The following is a 27,696-nucleotide window of genomic DNA, read 5'->3' as shown; positions in this document are numbered from 1 at the left end:
TCACCATGGACAGGAGCTCTTCTGACTGGAGTTGGTATGGCCTGCAGCCTTGGTGCTGGAGTCACGCTGACACTGTTCACAGGGCCAGGACAGGTGCAACCAGTAGCTCTGGGCGCAGGGAGCCAGAGGCCTGGAGGGTTAGCAGTCGGCACATTCAGAGCAGCTATGTCTGCCGGAAAAGAAACATCACCCACAGCCCTGCACAGACTCAGAGAGGCAGTCCATTTCCCCTCACCATGATGGGGCAAAGCAGGACTCGCCCGCATAGGTTCCTGCCAACCACACACATTCATTGAACTGTGCCAGAGACCTGTTCCCCCAACCATATCTACTCCCCCGCCCCACCCAATCAATCTATTTTCTCACCGTCCCCCACTGAACCACCACCTTAAATCTTCCATTCCCACCCCCTCAATTCGAGTTCATCCACCCACCCACTCCCTGTAGGAAGCCCACATCCCCACAAACCAACCACACCTCCTTCCCCCCCCCACCCCCCACCCCCCAGTTGAAAGCATGCTTCTAACAGCAGGGGCAGGGCCTGGCCTGCACGAGGCCTCAGACCTTGCCAGGAAGGTCACTCAGCACGGAAGGGGGAGGAGGGTGCAAGGCGTCAAGGGCCCCCTGATACGCCTGTTCCTTCATCCAACACCTTCATCTTCTTCTTTGCCCTGATTTCGTTCATCGCCTCTTCAATGGATCGCGTGTCTCGCTTGTTGGCTGTGGGCACTGAGAAAGGAGGGCAGCAAAGGTGAGGCAGTACCAACAGCTTTTACCATAAGATATAACAGCAGAATTAGGCCATTTAACCCATCATGGCTGCTCCACCATTCCATCGTGTTTGATTGATTTTCTCAACCCCATTCTCCGTCATCTCCCTGTAACCTTTGACGCCCTTATTAACCAAGAACCTATCATCCTCCTCTTTAAATATACCCAATGACTTGGCCTCTACAGCCTTCTGTAGCAATGAATTCCACAGATTCGCCATCCTTAGGCTAAAAAGATTCCTCCTCATTCTAAAAGGATGTCCTTGTATTCGGAGGATGTGCCCTCTGGTCCTAGACTCCCCAACTATAGGAAACATCCTCTCCAAGTCCACTCTATCTAGGCCTTTTAATTTTCAAATGGTTTAAGTGAGATTCCCCCCATTCTTATAAATTCCAGCGTGTACAGGCCAAGAGCCGACAAATGCTCCTCATATGTTAACCTTTTCATTCCTGGAATCATTCTCATGAACCTCCTTTGGACCCTCTCCAATGCCAGCACATCCTCTGTTGAATGCGAGGTCCAAAACTGCTCAAGATACTTCAAACGTGGTATGACCAATGCCTTATAAAGCCCCAGCATTACAGTCCTCTTGAATTGCCTTCATTACTGCCATCTCAACCTGCAAATTTACCTTTAGCGAATCCTGCACCAGGACACCCAAGTCCCTTAGCACCTCTGATTTCTGAAATGTCTCCCCAAACAGAAAACAGTCTATGATTTTATTCCATCTACCAAAGTGCATGATTGTACACTTTCCTATACTGTATTCCATCTGCCACTTCTTTTCCTGCTTCCCCATCACTACCTGCCCCTCCACCTATGCTCATATTGTCTACTAACTTGCCCACAAAGCGATTCAATTCTGTCATATAATGTTAACATATAATGTGAAAAGTGGTGGGCCCAAAGCTGACCCCTGCGACTTATGCCCACGTGGGTAGGTTCTCTGGAAGCTTTGTGGAGCAGATTGATTGGGAAGTTGCCACAGTAACAGGAAAGAGGTTCACTGCAGGGGGAGCAGGAAGCCAGGCACCAGTGGAAAGTGGGTGGGTAACCTGTACTGTATTAACCTACACCATTCACAGTTGCAGCTAGAAGACTGAAACGACCTTGTTGGATGTCTGTAATGGGGAAGAGGGCTGTGCCAGCGGGGTGGAAAGGTAATCTAGCAGAGCAGTGGGCCGGACTAGCAGGGTGGAGAGGTAAGGAGATTAAGAAGGACTGGCACTGCCTGAGCTCATCTCCCCTTCTCATCACGTCCCAAGGTCATTCGGGAGCGAGCACCCTCTACTGCAGCACAGGGTGAATGCAGTATCAGCATGGTGAATCCAATCAGGTAACCTGCTTCAGTGGCATGGTGAAACAATAAACAAACACAAGAAATTCTGCTAATGCAACACACACAAAAGGCTGGAGGGACTCTGCAGTCAGGCAGCATCAACGGAGATCCTTCATCAGGTCTGATGAAGCAACTTATTCTGCAAACCGGGCGCGAGGGAGAGATTGGACCCACTGAGGTCACTCAGGCGAATGAACTGAGACAGGAGCAGGTTCTGGGCTAAACAGAGCATATCACCTTCTTCAGAGAGATCATTGTCTCCCCCTGTTTCTATTCTGGGGAAATCAAGCCCAGTAACTCTGCTCAGAGGAGGTGAGGCTTGGGGGAGAGAACTGCAGAGAAGTCACCAAACTGTGTGCATAGAGAGGCCGGAGCTGATGGCATGGTGATCTTGGAGGCAGGAAGATGCCGTAGAACAGGCTCTGGGAGTGGAACACGGCCTGAATATCATCATGGTTGTTATACAGAAGACACACAGCATGGAAACAAGCCCTTCGTCCAATCTATTTACAGTGGCATGCAAAAGTTTGGGCACCCCCATCAAAATTTCTGTAAACTGTGAATAGTTAAGTGAGTAGAAGATGAACTGATCTCCAAGAGGCATAAAGTTAAAGATGAAATATTCTTTTCAACATTTTAAGCAAGATTAGTGCATTATTTTTGTTTTGTACAATTTTAGAGTGGGGGGAGAGAAAAAGGTAAGGAGTACCATGCAAAAGTTTGGGCACCCCAAGAGATTTGAGCTCTCAGATAACTTTTATCAAGGTCTCAGACCTTGATTAGCTTGTTAGAGCTATGGCTCGTTCACAATCATCGTTAGGAAAGGTCAGGTGACAAAAATTTCAAAGCTTTATAAATACTCCAACTCTTCAAACCTTGTCCCAATAATCAGCAGCCACGGGCTCCTCTAAGCAGCTGCCTAGCACTCTGAAAATTAAAATAAATGATGCCCACAAATCAGGAGAAGGCTATGAGAAGATAGCACAGCGTTTTCAGATAGTCGTTTCTTCAGTTTGTAATGTAATTAAGAAATGGCAGTTAACAGGAACGGTGGAGGTCAAGTTGAGGTCTGGAAGGCCAAGAAAACTTTCTGAGAGAACTGCTCGTAGGATTACTAGAAAGGCAAATCAAAACCCCCATTTGACTGCAGAAGACCTTTAGGAAGATTTAGCAGAATCTGCAGTGGTGGTGCACTGTTCCACTGTGCAGCAAAAGCTGCACAAATATGACCTTCATGGAAGGGTCATCAGAAGAAAACCCTTCCTGCGTCCTCACCACAAAATTCAGCGTCAGAAGTTTGCAAAGGAACACCTAAAGGGAGGCAGACAAGTGGGTCACAGTTAGGAGGGGGAAGGGGAAGAGTCAGGTAATAGGGAGTACCCCGGTGGCTGTGCCCCTTAACAACAGGTACTCCTGTTTGAGTACTGTTGGGGGGGACAGCTTACCCGGGGGAAGCAACAGTGGCCGTGCCTCCGGCACAGAGTCTGGCCCTGTAGCTCAGAAGGGTAGGGCAAGGAAGAGGAGGGCAGTTGTGATAGGGGACTCAATAGTAAGGGGGTCAGATAGGCGATTCTGTGGACGCAGTCCAGAGACCCGGATGGTAGTTTGCCTCCCTGGTGCCAGGGTCCGGGATATTTCTGATCGTGTCCAAGATATCCTGAAGTGGGAGGGTGAGGAGCCAGAGGTCGTGGTACATATAGGTACCAATGACATAGGTAGGAAAAGGGATGAGGTCCTGAAAGGAGAATATAGGGAGCTAGGAAGGGAGTTGAGAAAAAGGACCGCAAAGGTAGTAATCTCAGGATTACTGCCTGTGCCACGCGACAGTGAGAGTAGGAATGCGATGAGGTGGAGGATAAATGCGTGGCTGAGAGATTGGAGCAGGGGGCAGGGATTCAAGTTTTTGGATCATTGGGACCTCTTTTGGCGCAGGCGTGACCTGTACAAAAAGGACGGGTTACACTTGAATCCTAGGGGGACCAATATCCTGGCAGGGAGATTAGCGGGGGCTACTGCGGTGACTTTAAATTAGAATGGTTGGGGGGTGGGAATCAAATTAAAGAGGCTAGGCGTGAGGAAGTTAGTTCACAACAGGGGGATGGGAACCAGTGCAGAGAGACAGAGGGGTGTAAAGTGAGGGTAGAAGCAAAAAGTACTAAGGAGAAAAGTAAAAGTGGCAGGCCGACAAATCCAGGGCAAGCATTAAAAACGGCAACTTTTCAACATAATTGTATGAGGGCTAAGAGAGTTGTAAAAGAGTGCCTGAAGGCTTTGTGTGTCAATGCGAGGAGCATTCGTAATAAGGTGGATGAATTGAAAGTGCAGATTGTTATTAATGATTATGATATAATTGGAATCACAGAGACATGGCTCCAGGGTGACCAAGGATGGGAGCTCAACGTTCAGGGATATTCAATATTCAGGAGGGATAGACATGAAGGAAGGGGAGGTGGGATGGCGTTGCTGGTTAAAGATGAGATTAACGCAATAGAAAGGAAGGACATAAGCCGGGAAGATGTGGAATCGATATGGGTAGAGCTGCGTAACACTAAGGGGCAGAAGACGCTGGTGGGAGTTGTGTACAGGCCACCTAACAGTAGTAGTGAGGTCGGAGATGGTATTAAACAGGAAATTAGAAATGTGTGCAATAAAGGAACAGCAGTTATAAAGGGTGACTTCAATCTACATGCAGATTGGATGAACCAAATTGGTAAAGGTGCTGAGGAAGAGGATTTCTTGGAATGTATGCGGGATGGTTTTTTGAACCAACATGTCGAGGAACCAACTGGAGAGCAGGCTATTCTGGACTGGGTTTTGAGCAATGAGGAAGGGTTAATTAGCAATCTTGTCGTGAGAGGCCCCTTGTGTAAGAGTGACCATAATATGGTGGAATTCTTCATTAAGATGGAGAGTGACTAGTTAATTCAGAAACAAAGGTTCTGAACTTAAAGAGGGGTAACTTTGAAGGTATGAGACGTGAATTAGCTAAGATAGACTGGCAAATGACACTTAAAGGATTGACGGTGGATATGCAATGGCAAGCATTTAAAGGTTGCATGGATGAACTACAACAATTGTTCATCCCAGTTTGGCAAAAGAATAAATCAAGGAAGGTAGTGCACCCGTGGCTGACAAGAGAAATTAGGGATAGTATCAATTCCAAAGAAGAAGCATACAAATTAGCCAGAGAAAGTGGCTCACCTGAGGACTGGGAGAAATTCAGAGTTCAGCAGAGGAGGACAAAGGGCTTAATTAGGAAGGGGAAAAAAGATTATGAGAGAAAACTGGCGAGGAACATAAAAACTGACTGTAAAAGCTTTTATAGATATGTAAAAAGGAAAAGACTGGTAAAGACAAATGTAGGTCCCCTACAGACAGAAACAGGTGAATTGATTATGGGGAGCTAGGACATGGCAGACCAATTGAATAATTACTTTGGTTCTGTCTTCACTAAGGAGGACATAAATAATCTTCCAGAAATAGTAGGGGACAGAGGGTCCAGTGAGATGGAGGAACTGAGCGAAATACATGTTAGTAGGGAAGTGGTGTTAGGTAAATTGAAGGGATTAAAGGCAGATAAATCCCCAGGGCCAGATGGTTTGCATCCTAGAGTGCTTAAGGAAGTAGCCCAAGAAATAGTGGATGCATTAGTGATAATTTTTCAAAACTCGTTAGATTCTGGACTAGTTCCTGAGGATTGGAGGGTGGCTAATGTAACCTCACTTTTTAAAAAAGGAGGGAGAGAGAAACCGGGGAATTATAGACCGGTTAGCCTAACGTCAGTGGTGGGAAAACTGCTGGAGTCAGTTATCAAAGATGTGATAACAGCACATTTGAAAAGCGGTGAAATGATCGGACAAAGTCAGCATGGATTTGTGAAAGGAAAATCATGTCTGACGAATCTCATAGAATTTTTTGAGGATGTAACTAGTAGAGTGGATAGGGGAGAACCAGTGGATGTGGTATATTTGGATTTTCAGAAGGCTTTTGACAAGGTCCCACACAGGAGATTAGTGTGCAAACTTAAAGCACACGGTATTGGGGGTAAGGTATTGATGTGGATAGAGAATTGGTTAGCAGACAGGAAGCAAAGAGTGGGAATAAACGGGACCTTTTCAGAATGGCAGGCAGTGACTAGTGGGGTACCGCAAGGCTCAGTGCTGGGACCCCAGTTGTTTACAATATATATTAATGACTTGGATGAGGGAATTAAATGCAGCATCTCCAAGTTTGCAGATGACATGAAGCTGGGTGGCAGTGTTAGCTGTGAGGAGGATGCTAAGAGGATGCAGAGTGACTTGGATAGGTTGGGTGAGTGGGCAAATTCATGGCAGATGCAATTTAATGTGGATAAATGTGAAGTTATCCACTTTGGTGGCAAAAATAGGAAAACAGATTATTATCTGAATGGTGGCCGATTAGGAAAAGGGGAGGTGCAACGAGACCTGGGTGTCATTATACACCAGTCATTGAAAGTGGGCATGCAGGTACAGCAGGCGGTGAGAAAGGCTAATGGTACGCTGGCATTTATAGCGAGAGGATTCGAGTACAGGAGCAGGGAGGTACTACTGCAGTTGTACAAGGCCTTGGTGAGACCACACCTGGAGTATTGTGTGCAGTTTTGGTCCCCTAATCTGAGGAAAGACATCCTTGCCATAGAGGGAGTACAAAGAAGGTTCACCAGATTGATTCCTGGGATGGCAGGACTTTCATATGAAGAAAGACTGGATGAACTGGGCTTGTACTCATTGGAATTTAGAAGATTGAGGGGGGATCTGATTGAAACATATGAAATCCTAAAGGGATTGGACAGGCTAGATGCAGGAAGATTGTTCCCGATGTTGGGGAAGTCCAGAACAAGGGGTCACAGTTTGAGGATAAAGGGGAAGCCTTTTAGGACCGAGATTAGGAAAAACTTCTTCACACAGAGAGTGGTGAATCTGTGGAATTCTCTGCCACAGGAAACAGTTGAGGCCAGTTCATTGGCTATATTTAAGAGGGAGTTAGATATGGCCCTTGTGGCTAGGGGGATCAGGGGGTATGGAGGGAAGGCTGGGGCGGGGTTCTGAGTTGGATGATCAGCCATGATCATAATAAATGGCGGTGCAGGCTCGAAGGGCCGAATGGCCTACTCCTGCACCTATTTTCTATGTTTCTATGTTTCTAAACAAGCCTGATGTGTTTTGGAAACAAGTCCTGTGGACTGATGAAGTTAAATTAGAACTTTTTGGCCGCAATGAGCAAAGCTATGTTTGGAGATAAAAGGGTGCAGAATTTCATGAAAAGAACATTTCAACAACTGTTAAGCACGGGGGTGGATCGATCATGCTTTGGGCTTGTGTTGTAACCAGTGGCACGGAGAACATTTCACTGGTAGAGGGAAGAATGAATTCAATGAAATACCAGCAAATTCTGGAACAAACATCACACCATCTATAAAAAAGCCAAGGATGAAAAGAGGACGGCTTCTACAACAGGATAATGATCCTAAACACACCTCAAAATCCACAATGGACTACCTCAAGAGGCGCAAGCTGAAGGTTTTGCCATGGCCCTCACAGTCCCCCGATCTAAACATCATCAAAAATCTGTGGATAGACCTCAAAAGAGCAGTGCATGCTCTGAAGCTGCCTGGAACAAGTGTTTGTCTATGATACAGGCTTGCTCTGTTAACAGCAGGCACCAACTGATCCAGTTTAAAGTTGTCCGCCATCTCCACTACTCTAAACTTAGAATGCACAGGATTTACCCTTCTGTCTCGCCAATGTGTGATAGATGCCAAGGGACGGAAGCCACGTTGTCACACACCTTTTGGTTTTGCCCATTACTGACTGGATTTTGGTCCAAAATATTTGACTGGTACTCAAAGGCCTATAAAGATCCTTCCCCTTGGAAGCTGGTCTCGCTATATCTGGCTGCTCGCAATCTACTATTTGTTTCCCTGCAGCCATACAACAGTCTCTGTTGCTGGGGATGATTGTTGCCAAAAGACTTATCTCGAGGGAATGGAAATCACCTTCTCCTCCTTCCTTTCGGAGATGGATGGCTGATATGATCTCAGTCATACAGATGGAGAAACTTAGGTTCTTGAGAACCAATTCAAATAAAAAATTTTCGGCTATCTGGGATCCATTTCTTGCCTACCTGGACGAGGCCGGTGGCAGATGCACAATTTACCCCCAGCTGATTTCTCACGGCCCTCATTTGAGATTTAATGTTTAGTATTTTTGAGCACTTTGTACAATAGGCACCCCTCTAATGTTATGTCCCTTTTTTTTTTGCTTATTTCATTTTTATACATGTCTGAGCTGGTATGTTTTCGTTGATTTTTTTTTGAAAATTTTGAAAATGAAGTATTAAAAAAAACAGAACTGGAACCCTTTTGCAAGGAAGGATGGGTGAAAATCCCACAAACAAGAATTGAAAGACCCTTAGCTGGCTACAGAAAGTATTTACAAGCTATGATAATTGCCAAAGGGGGTGTTACTAAGTAACGACCATGCAAGGTGCCCAAACTTTTGCTTCGGGCCCTTTTCCTTTTTTGTTATTTTGAAAGTGTAAAAGATGGAAATAAAAAATGATCCTTGCTTAAAATATTAAAGAAATGTGTCATCTTTAATTTATGCCTTTTGGAAATCAGGTCATCTTTTACTGGCTTAGCTATTCACAGTAACAGAAATTTTGACCGGGGTGCCCAAACTTTTGCATGCCACTGTATGCCAGCCCTACACTCATCTTTTACACTCTCCCCTCACTCGCAGCAAGTGCCCCGGATTCTGCCCCTCACCCACACCCTAAGAGGTCATTTTCAGCAGCCAATGAACCACCACTTTGGGACATGGGAGGAAACAGTGGCACCCTGAGGAAAACCCAAAAAGAAGGTAGTGCAAACGGCAGACAGACATCACCAAAGTCAAGACTGACCCAGCTCTCTGAAGTTGTGAGACAGAGGCTCCACCCACTGACTGGACACTGGAAGGCAGCCTCCAATGTGTATGTCACTACCGGGTTCCCTGCACCAATGTCAATCCCGCGTCAGTCTGTGCACCCGCTCACATACCGCAACCATAGGCCTTGTTTGCCTGCAAGGTGTGTGCTCCCTCTTTGGCAGCCACGGTGCCAATCAAATGGCTGTATTTCTGTTTGTAGTTGGAGTGGGGGGAGGATTCCTGCGAGGGTCCATGCTCTGCAGACTGCTCCGCCTCCTTCTGTGCCAATTCCTGCAGCAGGGAAAACTGTGTCATCACAGGCTGGGAAAAAGCTCCAGAGCCCACACTTCACTCACAACCTCTCATCAGGGGCTGGGAACAAGTCCCCAACATCTCCCCTCACTCACACCCTCTCATCACAGGCTGGGAACAAGTCCCCAACACCTACTCTCACTCACAACCTCTCACCACAGGCTGGGAAAAAGTCCCCAACATCTCCCCTCACTAACACCCTCTCATCACAGGCTGGGAACAAGTCCCCAACATCTCCCCTCACTCACACCCTCTCATCACAGGCTGGGAACAAGTCCCCAACATCTCCCCTCACTCACACCCTCTCATCACAGGCTAGGAACAAGTCCCCAGTCCTGACGAAGGGTTCTGGCCTGAAACGTCGACCGATCTTTTCCACAGATGCTGCCTGACCTGCTGAGTTCCTCCAGTGTGTTGTGAGTGTTGCCCCAACATCTCCCCTCACTCACACCCTCTCACCACAGGCTGGGAGCAAGTAAACAACAACCTCCCCTCACTCACACACTCACAGGCTAGGAACAAGTCCCCAACATCTCCTCTCACTCACACCCTCTCATCACAGGCTGGGAGCAAGTCCCCAACATCTCCCCTCACTCTACCCTCTCAGCACAGGCTGGGAACAAGTCCCCAACATCTCCCCTCACTCACACCCTCTCACCACAGGCTGGGAACAAGTCCCCAACATCTCCTCTCACTCACACCTTCTCATCACAGGCTGGGAACAAGTCCCCATCACCTCCCCTCACTCACCCCCTCTCATCACAGGCTGGGAACAAGTCCCCATCACCTCCCTTCACTCACACCTTCTCATCACAGGCTGGGAACAAGTCCCCAACATCTCCCCTCACTCACACCTTCTCATCACAGGCTGGGAACAAGTCCCCAACATCTCCTCTCACTCACACCCTCTCATCACAGGCTGGGAGCAAGTCCCCATCACCTCCCCTCACTCACACCTTCTCATCACAGGCTGGGAACAAGTCCCCAACATCTCCTCTCACTCACACCTTCTCATCACAGGCTGGGAACAAGTCCCCATCACCTCCCCTCACTCACCCCCTCTCATCACAGGCTGGGAACAAGTCCCCATCACCTCCCCTCACTCACACCTTCTCATCACAGGCTGGGAACAAGTCCCCAACATCTCCCCTCACTCACACCCTCTCATCACAGGCTGGGAACAAGTCCCCAACATCTCCCCTCACTCACACCTTCTCATCACAGGCTGGGAACAAGTCCCCATCACCTCCCCTCACTCACCCCCTCTCATCACAGGCTGGGAACAAGTCCCCATCACCTCCCCTCACTCACCCCCTCTCATCACAGGCTGGGAACAAGTCCCCATCACCTCCCCTCACTCACACCTTCTCATCACAGGCTGGGAACAAGTCCCCAACATCTCCCCTCACTCACACCCTCTCATCACAGGCTGGGAACAAGTCCCCAACATCTCCCCTCACTCACACCTTCTCATCACAGGCTGGGAACAAGTCCCCATCACCTCCCCTCACTCACCCCCTCTCATCACAGGCTGGGAACAAGTCCCCATCACCTCCCCTCACTCACCCCCTCTCATCACAGGCTGGGAACAAGTCCCCAACATCTCCTCTCACTCACACCCTCTCATCACAGGCTGGGAACAAGTCCCCAACATCTCCTCTCACTCACACCCTCTCATCACAGGCTGGGAACAAGTCCCCAACATCTCCTCTCACTCACACCCTCTCATCACAGGCTGGGAACAAGTTCCCAACACTAAGCCTCACTCACGCACTCTCATCACGGGTAGGGAACAAACCTCCAACATCTCCCCTCACTCACGACATCTCATCACAGGCTGGGAACAAGTCCCCAACATCTCCCCTCACTCACATCCTCTCATCACAGGCTGCGAACAAATCCCCAACATTATCCCTCTCATTACAGGCTGGGAACAAGTCCACAACACTATGCCTCACTCACACACTCTCATCACGGGTAGGGAACAAATCTCCAACATCTCCCCTCACTCACGACCTCTCATCACTGGCGGTGAACAATTCCCCAACACCTCCCCAAATTCACACCCTCTTATCAGAGACTAGGAATAAGTCCCCAACACCTCCTCTCACTCACACCCTCTCATCACTGGCAGTGAACAATTCCCCAACACCTCCCCTCACTCACACCCTCTCATCATATGCTGGGAACAAGTCCCCAACACCTCCCCTCACTCACACCCTCTCATCATATGCTGGGAACAAGTCCCCATCACCACCCCTCACTCACACCCTCTCATCACCGGCGGTGAACAATTCCCCAACACCTCCTCAAACTCACACCCTCTCATCACAGGCTGGGAACAAGTCCCCAACATCTCCTCTCACTCACACCCTCTCATCACTGGCTGGGAACAAGTCCCCAACATCTCCTCTCACTCACACCCTCTCATCACTGGTGGTGAACAATTCCCCATCACCACCCCTCACTCAAACCCTCTCATCAGAGACTAGGGTCAAGTCCCCAACATCTCCTCTCACCCACACCCTCTCACCACAGGCTAGGAACAAGTCCCCAACATCTCCCGTCGAAAGCAGGTCTGTGTCAGGATGTGGTCGAAGAGTCGGAGAGAGGCGGAGATCACAGAGGGGAAGCAGTGAGAGAGGGTCTCACTGAACTCCTGTCGAAGTCCTGGCAGTCCTGACGAAGGGTTCTGGCCTGAAACGTCGACCGATCTTTTCCACAGATGCTGCCTGACCTGCTGAGTTCCTCCAGTGTGTTGTGAGTGTTGCCCCAACATCTCCCCTCACTCACACCCTCTCACCACAGGCTGGGAACAAGTAAACAACAACCTCCCCTCACTCACACACTCACAGGCTAGGAACAAGTCCCCAACATCTCCTCTCACTCACACCCTCTCATCACAGGCTGGGAGCAAGTCCCCAACATCTCCCCTCACTCATACCCTCTCAGCACAGGCTGGGAACAAGTCCCCAACATCTCCCCTCACTCACACCCTCTCACCACAGGCTGGGAACAAGTCCCCATCACCTCCCCTCACTCACACCTTCTCATCACAGGCTGGGAACAAGTCCCCATCACCTCCCCTCACTCACCCCCTCTCATCACAGGCTGGGAACAAGTCCCCATCACCTCCCCTCACTCACACCTTCTCATCACAGGCTGGGAACAAGTCCCCAACATCTCCTCTCACTCACACCCTCTCATCACAGGCTGGGAGCAAGTCCCCATCACCTCCCCTCACTCACACCTTCTCATCACAGGCTGGGAACAAGTCCCCAACATCTCCTCTCACTCACACCTTCTCATCACAGGCTGGGAACAAGTCCCCAACATCTCCTCTCACTCACACCCTCTCATCACAGGCTGGGAGCAAGTCCCCATCACCTCCCCTCACTCACACCTTCTCATCACAGGCTGGGAACAAGTCCCCAACATCTCCTCTCACTCACACCTTCTCATCACAGGCTGGGAACAAGTCCCCAACATCTCCTCTCACTCACACCTTCTCATCACAGGCTGGGAACAAGTCCCCAACATCTCCCCTCACTCACACCCTCTCATCACAGGCTGGGAACAAGTCCCCAACATCTCCTCTCACTCACACCTTCTCATGAGTGGGAGGAAGTCGGTCACTCACAGCAATAGAAATAGTTCCTACCTCTCTGGTACAGGGGAGGCAGAAGACGGGACCAGCTGCCTGCAGGCCGGGGTTGGGGGACAGTACACTTTAATAGGATGGGGAGGGGTTTTCAGGAAGGCAAGACCCTTGGGTAGCAGAGAGGGGTGAGAGGGGACAATAAGACCATGGATAGGAAAGGTTTAAGACAGGGGTAGGCTAGGGACAGCAAGCCCTTTTGGTAGGAGGGGGTTTAGGACAGGGACAGGAGGGAAAGTAAGAGGAGACCACAAGAAAGGGCATTGGAAGTTGCCTGCATAGTTGATTTCAGCTAAACCACTCAGCTAATAAGGGCAGCAGGTCGCAGGGATGGCATTAACTGTCCTGTAGAGTTGCTCCATCTGAGAGCTATGTGGAGTGTGGGGGCGAGGGCAGTGGGAGTAGGGAGGGTATTGGAGGAGCAGTGTGGGGGTGTGTGGGCAGAGTGGGAGAACTGAGGATGTAAGAGGCAGCGAGGGACAGAGTTGTAGTATGGAGGTGGGTGGGGGGCAGTAATAAACAGAATGGGAAAAGCGAGGGAGTCAGTGGGAGGTGTGAGGGGGGTTGGGGACAGTGATGTGCAGAGTGGAGGTAGGGTTTGGGACGGGTGGAGTAACAGGGCTAGTGGGCAATGATGGCTAGAGTGGGGTGAGAAAGTGGGATGGGAGGCAGTGGGGTCAGATTGGGGGGAAGGAGTGCTCCTGACATTCATTACCTTGCTGCGCTTTCTCTCCTCAGCTCTCTGAGGGTCCCACTCCTCTCCACTCCGGTATGCCTCCAGCTCCTCATCTGAGGGAGCAAATTCCTAGAAAGAGGAAAAGAATCAGATTTGTAAAGCACGGAGGCAGCCTCTTCAGCCCACTCTCCACATGGACAATCTTTCAGCATGGGTATAGTCCCAGTTGTCTGCATTAGGACCACATCCTTTTGCACTTCACCTGTTGAAGTGTCTGTCTAAATTTCTCTTAGTAACTGTATCCGATTCCACCAGCTCCTAATATCAATCACTGTGTAAAAACACACATCACATTCCTTATAAAACTATTGCCCCCCCGCCACCATCTTGTTGTTTCATACCCCTACCTACCCTGGGAGAAAGATTCTGACTCTCTACGCTATCTACGACATTATATATCTGTCTCACGTCACCCTTCACCCTCCTTTGTTCTGGGGATAACAAGCCCAGCCTCTCCAATCTCTCTACAGAACCTCAGTCGTCCAGGGTAACATCATGGTGAATCTCCTCTGCACCCTCTCCTGCTCAGACCCATCCTCCCTGAACAGAACTGTACACAGCACTGAGTGCGAGCTAGAAGTTGCAACATCACACCCCCATCTCTTACACTGAGTACCCTAGACCAGTGAAGACAAAGTGTCACCTCTCCTCTTCACACCGCCCTAATCTGACCTTTCTGAGTTCTCCCAAGGTCTCTCTGTTCATCAACACTCCTCAACATTTGTTAGGCTGTGGAATTGTTACCTTTCATGTATTTTTCTTGGAGTTTATCTTTCCTATGCTTGCTTGTATGTTTATATTAAAACCTATAAATGTATAATTGTTCAGTGATTCTTGCAGTATTTGAAGCATGGCTAAACTTCTAGAAGCTTCTCAGTTTTTCTGTAGCAGGTATGCCCTCACTTGAATCTGGCTATTTCATTGGTTATTGTTACCAGTCACTGGAATTTTTTTATCTTTTTAGTTGGAGTTAGTTAACGTACAAAATGCCAATGACCATGGCACTTTTGTTCTTCTCTCTCTGCTTTGTTGGTGTGAGTGTGGGGAAGGGGAGGGGGAGGGTTGATACTTTTGCTGCCTCTTGTGTGAGGGAGTGGGGGGGGCTTTGGGGTTCTAATGCTTCTGTCACTCATTCTTAGGGTTTTTTCCTGTTTTGGATGTCTGTGAAGAGTAAGAGTTTCAGGGTTATTGATTGAGAAACAGTGCAGACTAGGCGCTTCTGGCCCTTCGAGCTATGCTATCCAGCAATCTCAAGATTTAACCCTGGCCTAATTACAGGAGAATTCACAATGACCAATTAACCTACCAATCGGTATGTCTTTGGAATGTGGGAGGAAACCCATCCCACATAGTCACAGAGGTGAAAGCTTAATAAAACGGTTGTAAGCAACACATTTTAACCCTCATTCTTGACTTTCAAATATCTATATCACAAAAATATCAGGATCCAACACAACCTACCACTATGTCATAGCACTATCTGACTTCCCAGAATGCATCACCTCACAGGTGTCAGGATTAATGAATAAATAAATGAGGGTAGGACAGTCGATCACCCACAGCCATCAGACCAATTGTACCCTCTGCATCCGAACTGTCCCAGACCTCCCCCACCCCCATTCTCCCCCAGCCACCCCAGGCTCTCACCTTCTTGAAGATCATCACATATCTATTGTCATCATCCTCTCCGAATGAGAACGAGGTCAGCCCAGCCACCTCGACCACATCATGCCTGGGCACAGGGGAGCAGAGACACGGTGAGTGACGGGCAGCTCAGCCCTGAAATCGGCAGGGTGGGGGGGGGGCAGAGGTACGAGGTAAAACGGGGGTACTGAGATACACAGGGAGAAAAGGGCACAGGAGAAAGGGGGAGGGCCTGAGGGAGAGGGATGGCAAGGGAGACCCAGGGTGCAAGGGAGACACAGAGAGCAAGAGAGAAGAGGGAGGGTGGAGCTGAGGGAGGTGGAGAGGGAAAGGTGGAGGTGAGGGAAGGAGAAGAAGGTGGGGGTTGATGGAAGGGAATGTGAAGGAGAGGGCAAAGGTGAAGGTGAAGGAGACACGGAGGGAGGGGGAGGGAAAGTTTAGGGGTGAGGGAGGGAAGGTGGAGAGGAGTTGGGCAAATTAGACAGGCAGAACAAGCAAGGGGAGAGAAAGGGGGCTGAGGGAGGGAAGAGAGAGGGAGGAAGGTGGAAGTTGAAGGATGGGGGGAGGTGGAGCTGAGGGAGAGGGCAAAGGAGAGGGAGTTGAGGGGAACAATGGAGGAAGAGAGGGGAATCCGGGAGTGCTAAGGGTGCACTGTCAAATAATTTACAATGTTTAATTGCATCCTCTGTATAGAAAGGCAGCTCACTAAAGCTGGTGAAACATGATCTAATGTGAGAGGAGATTAAATCTGGATTGGGGTGAATTTAGCATGAGTGGAGGTGTAGAGGGTGAGGCAGTGGATTAGCAGTTACCCTGACAGAGGAGGTGTAGGGAACCCACCCCTGACCCAGGCATCCCTGTGCCTCAGGGCCATACTTACAAGATGCTTCTCTCCAGCTTGTTCATTGGGTCAAACTTCTTACTCCTCTGTGCACTGCTTTGGATAAAATCTGAGATCAACTTCTCCATCTGTTGGGGTAGAGCAGACAGATTATCATAATCTGCATCATCCGTATGCTGCTGGCCCAAGCCAGGGAGTTGTGTTGAAGTAAAAGCAAAGGCAAATAATTTCTGTGGCCAGGCTGCACGTATGTCTCTGTCTGGGAGGCTGGAACAAACCAGAGGACACCACATGCTCCCTGTCCAGAGTATGGATGGCACACAGCCATGGTCCACACTGGAGAAGGGGGGCTTCAACCGGAGCAGCCCCTCTGTATTGGAGCCCACAGACCAGGTGAGAGGAGTTGGGTGTAACCTGAACCAACCTCAAATTATGCTCCTCTATTCCACGTCCACACTTAAAGAGTGTGGTTATCCATATCTCTTGCCCTGGCCATGGTGGTGTGGTTCTAGATCAACTGCCCAGCCAGTGTGGTCTGGTTCTAGATCTCCTGGCCAGTATGGAATGGTGGCAGACTGCAGTGGTGTGGTTCCAGATTTTTTAGCCATCCTGGGGAGGTGTTGCTCCTTCGCTCCTGGCCAGTCTGCGTGGTGTCGTCTTGATCACTTGGCCAGCCCGGAATGATGTAGTTCTAGATCTCCTGGCCAAGTCAGACCAAAATGTAACTTCTCATCCATTTCCGAGGCTAGGAAAGCAGCATGGTCACGACCGTTACACTGGCCTTGATGGTCTTGGGACTAACAGACTTCCTTTAGCTGTTCCTTATGTAGTTAGTTTGGATGATAACAGAAAACAGCAACCACTCCAGATGCAGCTGGCACCAGGATGCAAGAGGGCTCCAACACAGAGATAACGGGCTCACCAGGGGATCTAGAAACACCACCCATGAAAAGCAGGTGTTTAAGGACCACACAATCCCAGGCTGGCCAGGGGATCTAGAAGTACACAACCACAAGCTAGCCAGATCTAGCATCAAGCCACCCTGGGCTGCTAAGGTAATTTGGAACCACACCACTTCTATCTGGCCAGGGGATGTAGAACCACATAACCACAGGTTAGCCAGGAGATCTAGATACATGCCAGTCTGGACAGGGTAGCATGCCTAGAACTCCATCAACCCATGCAGGCCAGGTGATCTAGAGCCATACAACAACATGCTACCCAGGAGTTCTAGCGCCACACCACCCCAAGCTAGCTGGGGATCTGGTGCCATACAACCCTGTGCTGGCCAGGAGATCTAGATCCATGGCAGTCCAAGCTGGACAGGAGAATTAGAATCACACCACCCCAGTCTGGCCAGGGGACCTAGAACCACATTACTCCAGACTGGCCAGGAGATCTAGAACCCCAACCAACCCAAGACGGGCAGGTAATCTAGAACCATACAACCACAGGGTAGTCAGGAGGTCTAGAACCACACCATCCCAGCTGACCTGGTAATCTAGAAATGCACCACCCCCAGATGACACGGTAATATAGAACCACACCACTCCAGGGATGAACACATAACAGTAGAGTAATGCTTGTGGCCTTGCTGAGTCTATATTCCCTGAACAAGAGGTCGTTGCTCCTTTTTTGAGGATGCACATCCCCCATGGCAAGTGTTCTGAGCCAGCTGGAGATCTCCAGGAGAGAGGACTGGGATGTGAGAAGTGAAGGGGCATCAGGGACAAAGGCTCCAGCTCTGATATTAACTCACCTGTAGCGGATCATTGTCTGGGTGAGGCATTGCCGCAGGTCAGCTGTAGCACACCTAGGTAGGACATGACAAAGGAGCTATTTCTAGGGAATGTTGTAGAACAGACTGCCCTAAGGGATTCAGATCCATAGTTGTCAGAAACTGGTAACACAGGTCGATAGAATAGAGAAGGTGTCTGGCATGCCTGTCTTCATAGTTTGGGGCAATCAGTGTAAAAGTTATGCTGTGAAAACTTTACGAAGTTTGGTTTAGGCCACACTTGGAGCACTGTGTCCAGTTGTGGTCACTGGTCTTATATGAAAGACATGGCAACACTACAGAGAGAGTGCAAAATGCAGAAGGCTGTTGCCTGGATTTAGCTGATTTCAGTTACACAGAATGGTTAGATAGACTGTTTTTTGCCCCCTTGAGCAGCGGAGGCTGAGGAGAAATGAAACAAAGATATACCAGATGATGAGAGGCATAGAGTAGCAAGCAGGCTCTTTACCCCATAGAAAGGATATCAGAAACAAGGGGACATAGTTTAAGGTGAAAGAAGTGGGATGTAAATGGAATTTGAAGTTATTTTATCTACACACAGAGTGTTGATGACCAGAGGTGTTGGTGGAACCAGATGCATTCTCCACATTTGGGACACTGAGACATTAGGGTACAATCCGAATGCAGCAAGTGGGATTGGTGTGGACGGGCAGATGGTCAGCATGGAGATGGTGGCCTGAAGGGACTGTTTCTGGGCTGTACAACTCGATGAGACAGGAATGAGACCCTTCCCCACCCAAAATGCACCAGGTGACCTGGGCGAGGAATTGGGGTGTATTGGTATTATAATGACAAAACACTGTTCCAGCAGCCATGTGATATAACAGTATAGCGGGAGCCTCCTTTGGTGTCTGACCCCGGGAATGTGTGATGGATGATGTGGAGGGAGCTTCTCTCTGTGTCTGACCCCAGGAGTGTGTGATGGATGGTGTGAAGGGAGCTTCTCTCTGTGTCTGACCCCAGGAGTGTGTGATGGATGATGTGGAGGGAGCTTTGCTCTGTGTCTGACCCTGGGAGTGTGTGATGGGATGGTGTGGAGGGAGCTTCATTCTGTGTCTGACCCCGGGAGTGTGTGATGGGACGGTGTGGAGGGAGCTTCGCTCTGTGTCTGACCCTGGGAGTGTGTGACGGGATGGTGTGGAGGGAGCTTCGCTCTGTGTCCGACCCCGGGAGTGTGTGATGAGACAATGCAGAGGGAGCTTCAGTCTGTGTCTGACCCTAAGAGTGTCTGATGGGACAGAGTAGAGGGAGCTTTACTCTGTTACTGACCCCAGGAGTAAGTGAAGAGACGATGCAGAGGGAGTGTCTCTCCATGCCTGACCCCGGGAGTGTGTAATGGGATGAAAAGAGGGAACTTTTCACAGGGCCACCAAGTCCCTGTAAATCTCACCCGCTTCCTGAATTCTGCTTTCTGTTTCTTGTCCTCCTCTTGCATCTTTTTTAATCTGGCAGCTTGCTCTGGGTAGAAAACAAATGAACAAGGTCATGTTCAACAGCTTGACAGTGATGACAGTAAAGACTGCTTCCACCAGTCACAGCCACAGCGCTGAGATTGTGCAGAGGCTCCCAGCCACCCAGCACCCTGCTGCAGCAGCGATATGTCAGCAATAGCAGAGATTCTGCACAAGGGTTACAACATCTGCACTCACTCTGTGACTGAGCTATACCCACCTGGGACACCCAGACATTCACAGTCCTCACATGGACATAAAACATTATCGGAGAGAAACAGGCCTATCGGCCCACAACGTCTCTGCCATCCGTATTGCCAACTTAAACTGTGCATCTGGCTGCATATGATCTATTGTATGTCCGTCACTCTCTTCCTGCTTATGTGCCTAACAACATCTTAAACATTGCTATCATCTCTGCTTCCCCTGGCAGCCTGCTCCAGGCACCCATAACCCTCTGTGTAAAATTATCTTGCTCCGCACATCTCTTTCAAACTTGCTCCCTCTCAGCTAGTCCCAATTTCCTGCATTCAGCCCATCTCTCTCCAAGCCCCACCCCTCCATGTGTTTCTTCAATCATGCTGTTGTTCCTGTTGAAACCACTTCCTCTGGCAGCTCGTTCCATATATTCACCGCCCCCTGTGTGAAAAAGTTGCCCCCATCAGGTTTCTTTCAAATCCTTCCCTCTCACCCTAATTCTATCCCCTCCCCTGAGGAAAAGGCAGTTACCATCCACTCTCATTACTTTAACCACTTTTATAACATCACCCTTCAATTTTCCTATATTCCAAGCAGTAAAGACCTAGCCTGTGCAACCTCTCCCTACAACTCTGGCAACATCCTCATAAAACTTCTCTGGACCCTTTCTAACTTAACCACATCCTTCCTTTAACAGGGTGACCAAGACAGTACTCAGCACTCCAAGTACAACCTCGCCAACGACTTATACAACTGCAACTCCTACACTCAGTGCCCTGACTGATGAAGACCAGTGTGCTAAACACCTTTTTCACCACCCTGTCTACCGTGGCACCACTTTCAATGAACTATGTGTTCGTGTTCCTAGGTCCCTCTGTTCCATTACACTCCCTAGTACTCTACCATTCATAGTATTTGTGTCACTGCAAACTTACTAATCACCCTGGCTACATTTTTGTACATTTTTATAATACATACAACAAACAGCAGATCCCTGTGTAACACCACCTGGCAAAGAACTCCAGTCAGAGTAATGCTCCTCTGCCAGAACAGATCCCTGAGGCACACCACTGGTCACCAACCTCCACGTAGAATATGACCTGTCTACAACCACTCTTTGCCTTCTGTGGGCAAGCCAGTTCTGGATCCACAAAGCAAGGTCCCCTTGGATCGCATGCCTCCTTACTTTCTCAATAAGCCTTGCATGGGGTACCTTATCGAATGCATTGCTGAAATCCATACACATATCTACTGCTCTATCTTCAGCAACGCATTTAGTCACATCCTCAAAAAATTCAATCAGGCTCATAAGGCACGACCTGCCTTTGACAAAGCCATGCTGACTATTCCTAATCATATTGTGCCTCTCCAAATGTTCATAAATCCTGCCTCTCAATATCTTCTCCATCAACTTACCAACCACTGAAGTAAGACTCACTGGTCTATAATTTCCTGGGCTATCTCTACTCTCTTTCTTGAATAAGGGAACAACACCTGCAATCCTCCAATCCTCCACAACTTCTCCTATCCCCATTGATGATGCAAAGATCATTGCCAGAGGCTCAGTAACCTCCTCCCGCACCTCCCACAGTAGCCTGGGGTATATCTCGTACAGTCTTGGAGACTTATCCAACTTGATGCTTTCCAAAAGCTCCAGATCATACTCTTTCTTAATGCCTATATGCTCAAGCTTTTCAATCTACTGCAGGACATCCCTACAATCTCCAAGATTCTTTTCCAAGCAAAGTACTCATTAAGTACCTCTGCTGTCTCCTCCAGTTCCATACACACTTTTCCACTGTCACACTTGATAGGTCCTATTCTCCCATGTCTTATCCCCTTGCTCTTCACACACTTGTAGAATGCCTTGGGGTTTTCTTTAATCCTGCTCGCCAAGGCCTTCTCAGGGCCCCTTGCGGTTCTCCTAATTTCATTCTTAAACTCCTTCCTGCTAGCCTTATAATCTTCTAGATCTCTATCATTACCTAGATTTTAGAACCTTTCGTAAGCTTTTCTTTTCTTCTTGACTAGATTTCCAACAGCCTTTGTACACCATGGTTCCTGTACCCTACCATCCTTTCCCTGTCTCATTGGAACGTACCTATGCAGAACACCACTCAAATTTCCTTGTGGAATTGCACAGCACTGAAACAGGGTCCTTAATCCACACTGGGTCACGGTACTGGGATTTCCTTGTGGAATCACACAGCATTTAAACAAGCTCTTTAATCCACACCAGGTCACGGTACTGGGATTTCCTTGTGGAATTGCACAGCACTGAAACAGGGTCTTTAATCCACACTGGGTCACAGTACTGGGATTTCCTTGTGGAATTGCACAGCACTGAAACAAGCTCTTTAATCCACATTGGATTATGGTACTGGGATTTCCTTGTGGAATCGCACAGCACTGAAACAAGCTCTTTAATCCAGACTGTTCATGGCAGCCATCCCAGCAATTGGTTCAAAGCCTTCTCTGCCTTGTTCATTCAAGTGCTTGTGGTCTCGTTGATAAGGGTAGTGGTGGAGGGGTGTCACTCTGACTAGAGGTCTGTGACCAGAGGTGCACCACAAAGTTCCCTGCTGGAATCTCTCTAGTTTGTGGTATATATGAAAAGTTTTGTCCTTCATGACCGTCTAATCCAGAAGATTAAAAGACAAGGAATCGAGGGAGATTCACCACTGGATTCACCATTGATTTGGCCACGGGAGACAAAGGGCAGTAGTGGAGAAGTGTTATTCTGACTAGTGTCTGTGACAGGTGGTGTTCCATAGGGACTTGTTGTTTATAGCATATTTTATAAGTGTTGTACAAAAACACAGCCAAGCTGTTAAATTTGTAGATGACACAAATACTATGAATGGCTGGGCACGAGGGAGTGTAATGGAATAGGGGTATAGTGTCACAGAGTCAGTCATGGAGTTGTACGATATACAAACCCCATTTCCAGAAAAGTTGGGATATTTTCCAAAATGCAATAAAAACAAAAATCTGTGATATGTTAATTCACGTGATCCTTTACTTAACTGACAAAAGTACAAAGAAAAGATTTTCAATAGTTTTATTGACCAACTTAATTGTATTTTGTAAACATACACAAATTTAGAATTTGATGGCTGCAACACACTCAACAAAAGTTGGGACAGAGGCATGTTTACCATTGTGTTACATCACCTTTCCTTTTAATAACACTTTTTAATCATCTTGGAACTGAGGATACTAATTGTAGTAGATTTGCAATCGGAAATTTTGTCCATTCTTGCTTGATATAAGACTCAACAGTCAGCAGTCCGTGGTCTCCGTTGTCTGATTCTCCTCTTCATGATGCGCCATACATTTTCAATAGGAGATAGATCTGGACTGGCAGCAGGCCAGTCAAGCCACGCTGTTGTAGCCCGTGCAGAATGTGGTCTGGCATCGTCCTGCTGAAATAAGCATGGACGTCCCGGGAAGAGACGTTGCCTTGATGGCAACATATGTCTCTCTAAAATCCTAATATACGCCTCAGAGTCAATGGTACCTTCACATACATGCAACTCACCCATGCCGTGGGCACTGATGCACCCCCATACCATCACAGATGCTGGCTTTTGCACCTTTCGCTCATAACAATCTGGTCGTTTTCAGCTTTGGCACGGAGAACTCGTGGCCCATTTTTTCCGAAAACTAGCTGAAATGAGGACTCATCTGACCACAGCACACGGTTCCACAATCTTTCGGTCCATCTGAGATGAGCTCGGGCCCAGAGAACTCGCCGGCGTTTCCGCATAGAGTTGATGTATGGCTTCCTCCTTGCGTAATACAGTTTCAGAGTCACAATGGTTTTCCAAAGTACTCCCGAGCCCAGGTGGCTATAATTGTCACAGTAGCATGACGGTTTCTGTGCACTTTTCAATCTTATTTTAACTCTGTCCTAACTTTTGTTGAGCGTGTTGCAGCCATCAAATTCTAAATTTGTGTATATTTACAAAATACAATTAAGTTGGTCAGTAAAACTATTGAAAATCTTTTCTTTGTACTTTCGTCAGTTAAATAAAGGTTCACGTGAATTAACATATCGCAGATTTTTGTTTTTATTGCATTTTGGAAAATATCCCAACTTTTCTGGAAATGGGGTTTGTAGTAACAGGCCCTTCAGCCCACCACATCCCTGCTGACCTAGCCTATCTACACTTATCTCATATGCTTCAATGCCCTGTTTATTCAGTACCTGTCCGGGTGCCTCTTAAATGTTGTCGCTTAAGAACAGTTCCTGCCTTCATCACCTCCTCTGGCAGCTTATTCCAGATAAGAACCACATTTATTCCTAAGATTGTCTTTAAACCTCTCTCCCCTCACCTTCAACCTGTACCCTTTAGGTTTACACACCCCTACCGTGGGGGAACTGACACTGTAACTAGCCACTCTATGCCTCTCATAACCTTACCTCTCAGCCTCCTTCACTCTAGGGAAATCAACCCCAGCCTGTCCAATCCCTCCTGGTAGCTGAATTCCAAGCAAACTGAATCTTTTGTGCACCCTCTCTAACTTACTCACACCCTTCCTATAGTATGGTGCCCAGAAGTGCATGCTCTAGCCCCTGTCTAGCCAAATTCAAGAGGACACCCAAACTTTTGCACACAATGCCTCTGCCACGAAGGCAAGTATACCGTGTACCTCCTCACTACCCAGACTACCTGCACTGTCACTTTGAGGGAACTATGAGCATTGTACCCAAAGACCTCTCTTTGTTCAACAGGTCTGCGGTTCATGTTCTGTGTGTTTTTTGTTTAATTCTTGTTGCATGTTTGCACAAATTGTTTTATTTCCCCCCCCCCTCACACTGGCTGTGTGATGACCTTTGTTATGTGTGTTTTTTCTAAATGAGTTCTATTCTGTTTCTTTGTTTTGTGGCTCCCTGCAACAAGACCAATCTCAAGGTTGCGTACTACAGCAGTACAATATCCACCAGCTGGTTTTACGTATGCCCCCAGCTGGTTATACAAACGTTTGTACATACGCCCCCAGCTGGATATACATATGCCCCCAACTGGTTATACATACGCCCCCAGCTGGATATACATACGCCCCCAACTGGTTATACAAACGTTTGTACATACGCCCCCAGCTGACTGCGGCTGTCCAGTCTGCTATCAGGCAACCGGTGTCACTGCCCGGACAAAGGAAAGCATGTGGGAGAATTACTGCAACTCACCTACATGACTCTGTGCTCACAGGGCTGGGAGGGTGTCTCTGAGCAGCAGCTGCTTCATTGGTAGAATCCCAGTGACAGGCCTTTCTGCCCATTATTCTGTTCTAGCATTTATGTAGAACCAAGCCCCTCTCACCCAGTTTGCTTCACCTGCTCCTCACCGATTTCTGTGTTCCTGGTGGAACACTTAGCATACCTCTATTACAGAGCCTGCGATCCGGGTTTAAATCCCACCGCTGTCTGTAAGGATTTTCTACATTTCCCCTGTGACCACGTGGGTTTCCTCCGAGTGCTCCGGTTTCCTCCCACATTCCAAAGGCATACAGGTTAGTAGGTTAATTGGTCACATGCGTGTAACCAGGTGACATGGGCTCGTTGGGCCAGACAGGTCCGTTACCGTGCTGTATCTCCAAATTAAAAATGAATTCTTCCAAAAAATTAGCAGCTTCCCAAGCAAGCAACCAAGTTGCACACTGCTCACAAAACAACTAGATACTCTTCTTCTAGATATACTTCTTCCGAATTGCAATCGATTGCAGTCTGTAACTTCCCTTTTAAGAACATATTTTTTAGTTAATTAATTGATCAGACATTTTTGTGATCCCCTGGGGGCTTTGGCGAGGATGAGAGTGGAGAGTACAGGTATGGCTGGGGTGGCCATCGCTGGGGCCAGCTGCATCGATTCCTGATGGCGGAACACGAACCCGTGGTTGATGCCATTACTCTGTGCCGATTAAAGCGTTGAGCAAGATTAAAATCATCAAGGACAAGAGTGGAAAATGAACGGGCGTTCAGCACCATCTGCCTGCAGTTGACCAGTCTCCCTCTCTTCTTGCTGCTGCCATCAGGCAGGAGGTACAGGAGTCTTGGGTCTCAGGCCACCAAGTTCAGGAGCAGTTGTTGCCCACAGCTGCTAGGGCTGCGGGCCGGCTTTCACTCACCTCAGCACCGCAGCTGTGGGCTCATTTTTGGGGACTCTACACTTCATGTTCCAGATGTTTGCATTCACTTTTTAAAAACTTGTTTTATTTGCATAATTTGATTGAGGGCAAATGACGAACCATTGTTCAACTCACTACTCCACTGCAGTTACTTGCTTTAGTGCTGAACTGATCCTGAAGCTTTGGCCTATAACCAGCGGCACAGTGATGAACCAGCTCTGTGGCTGCAGCTGGCAGCCACGGGTCTCCTACACAGATTTCACTTGTCTCAGCATTGAACTGGCTCCATGGCTGTGGACTCATTTTCAGAGACTCTGCCGTTCATGTTCTGTGTGCTTTTTGTTTAATTTTTGTTACATGTTTGCACAAATTGTTTTATTCCCCCCCCCCCCAATACTGGCTGTTTGATGACCTTTGTGTGTTTTTTTTAAAATGAGTTCTATTGTGTTTCTTTGTTTTGTGGCTCCCTGCAATAAGACCAATCTCAAGGTTGTGTACAGTACACATATGTTCCTTAAACTTAAAAATTAAAATGATCTAACTTCCCTTGAATTTTTCTCTTATGTTAGGTGCCTCAGGAGATTCCCCAGATGGGAACAGTGGGCAAGAGGATTGGGGTGTGGGGTGTGGGGTTGGGGGGAGGTGGTGGTCATAGAGTCACACAACATATACACGGGCCTTTTGACCAAACGAGTGTATGTAGACCAAGAAGGGACATCAGCAGAGTGTAGCCCAGCAGTGAAGTTTGTTTGCCGTGGAGCAAAGGAGGATAAGGAAGCACCTGGTGAGGGAATAGATCCCCCTATGGCAGAGACGTGGGTTTAGGCCAGGGCTTCCCAATCTTTTTTATCCCATTAAGCAAGGGATCCGTGGAGCCCTGGTTTGGGCCGAGGGTATGCAATCAGTACCACACTGCCTGAGAAGGTGGTGGGAGCAGAGTCCCTCACAAGGCTGAAGGATTATCTGGATTTACACCTGAATCACCAAGGGACAGGCCGAGACTAGAGAGTGCGATCAATATTGAGGGGTAGCATGGATGGATGGCCCGAAGGGCCTTACTGACGGTTCAGGGTAGGCGATGCGGAAGCACCAGCTCAGGACTCAACCAGATCTGATTGGCGCGGTGACACCCAGATTGACCAATTCAGCAATATCCCCGCCCCCTCGGCAAAGTGTTGACATGCAGCTGAAGCAATGGTGAAGCAGGGAGGACCAGACCAGCAGCCTATCCCAACCAATCACAGAGGGCGTAGAGCACGGGGTTCACGCCCAATAGTTCTTCGGATTTCGCGTCAGCGCGCGGGCGCAAAGGCGACGGGGAAACGGTGCGGGTAACGCCCAGGGGAAGCGCGGGGACTCGGTGCCCGTTCGGTACCTCGCGCCTTGCGGCGGGTCTCTTGGTCGCCGACGGTCGGCGGCTTCTCCATCGAGCTCAGTATTGAACCGAGGAGGTCCGCCATCTTGAAGCCGCAGCCGCAGCGGAAATTGCGTCTTTTAAAGGCAGGTCGCCTTAAAGGAGATACCATCTCGAGAGTGTCTGCCGACTTTAATTATAACTTCCCCCCCCCCCCACCCACCCCAGCTGCATGCCCCCAATTGTAGGGGTGGCTGGAACCGGACCCCAGGAGGATGAGGTCCATTGAGTGGGGAGGTCTAGTGAGAGGGTGTCTGTGATGAGCACAAGGATAGAGAGGTTTGCACCGAGGGAGGGAAGGATCTGGGGTGAGGGTTTATGACCGGAGGGTGCTCCAGCTGTGGAAGAAGTCATGGGGCTTGGATGAGGTTAAGAAATGGGAATATGTTAGCGAGCATATTTGGGACCTCACACTTGTTTTCAATCAGAAAGTATGAGCAAGAGTTGGCCACTCAGCCCCTCAGATCTATCCC

The 27,696-nt window shown here is 48.6% G+C and overlaps 1 protein-coding gene across 1 annotated transcript; it reads right to left on the bottom strand.

Moving 5' to 3' along the window:
- Positions 1-494: 494 nt before the first annotated feature.
- On the bottom strand, positions 495-27,293 carry spag7 (sperm associated antigen 7). Its single transcript, XM_063038885.1, has 7 exons — positions 27,185-27,293; positions 19,419-19,486; positions 16,270-16,358; positions 15,393-15,477; positions 13,725-13,814; positions 9,171-9,330; positions 495-729 (listed from the first exon to the last, which is right to left on the bottom strand). Exons 1-7 carry the CDS (start codon positions 27,267-27,269, stop codon positions 614-616), a joined length of 693 nt encoding a protein of 230 aa, XP_062894955.1. The 5' UTR covers positions 27,270-27,293; the 3' UTR covers positions 495-613.
- Positions 27,294-27,696: the final 403 nt, after the last annotated feature.

The sequence above is a fragment of the Mobula hypostoma genome (assembly GCF_963921235.1).
Source record: "Mobula hypostoma chromosome 5 unlocalized genomic scaffold, sMobHyp1.1 SUPER_5_unloc_2, whole genome shotgun sequence".
NCBI classification, from domain to species: domain Eukaryota; kingdom Metazoa; phylum Chordata; class Chondrichthyes; order Myliobatiformes; family Myliobatidae; genus Mobula; species Mobula hypostoma.
This window is presented reverse-complemented; position numbering and strand designations above follow the sequence as displayed.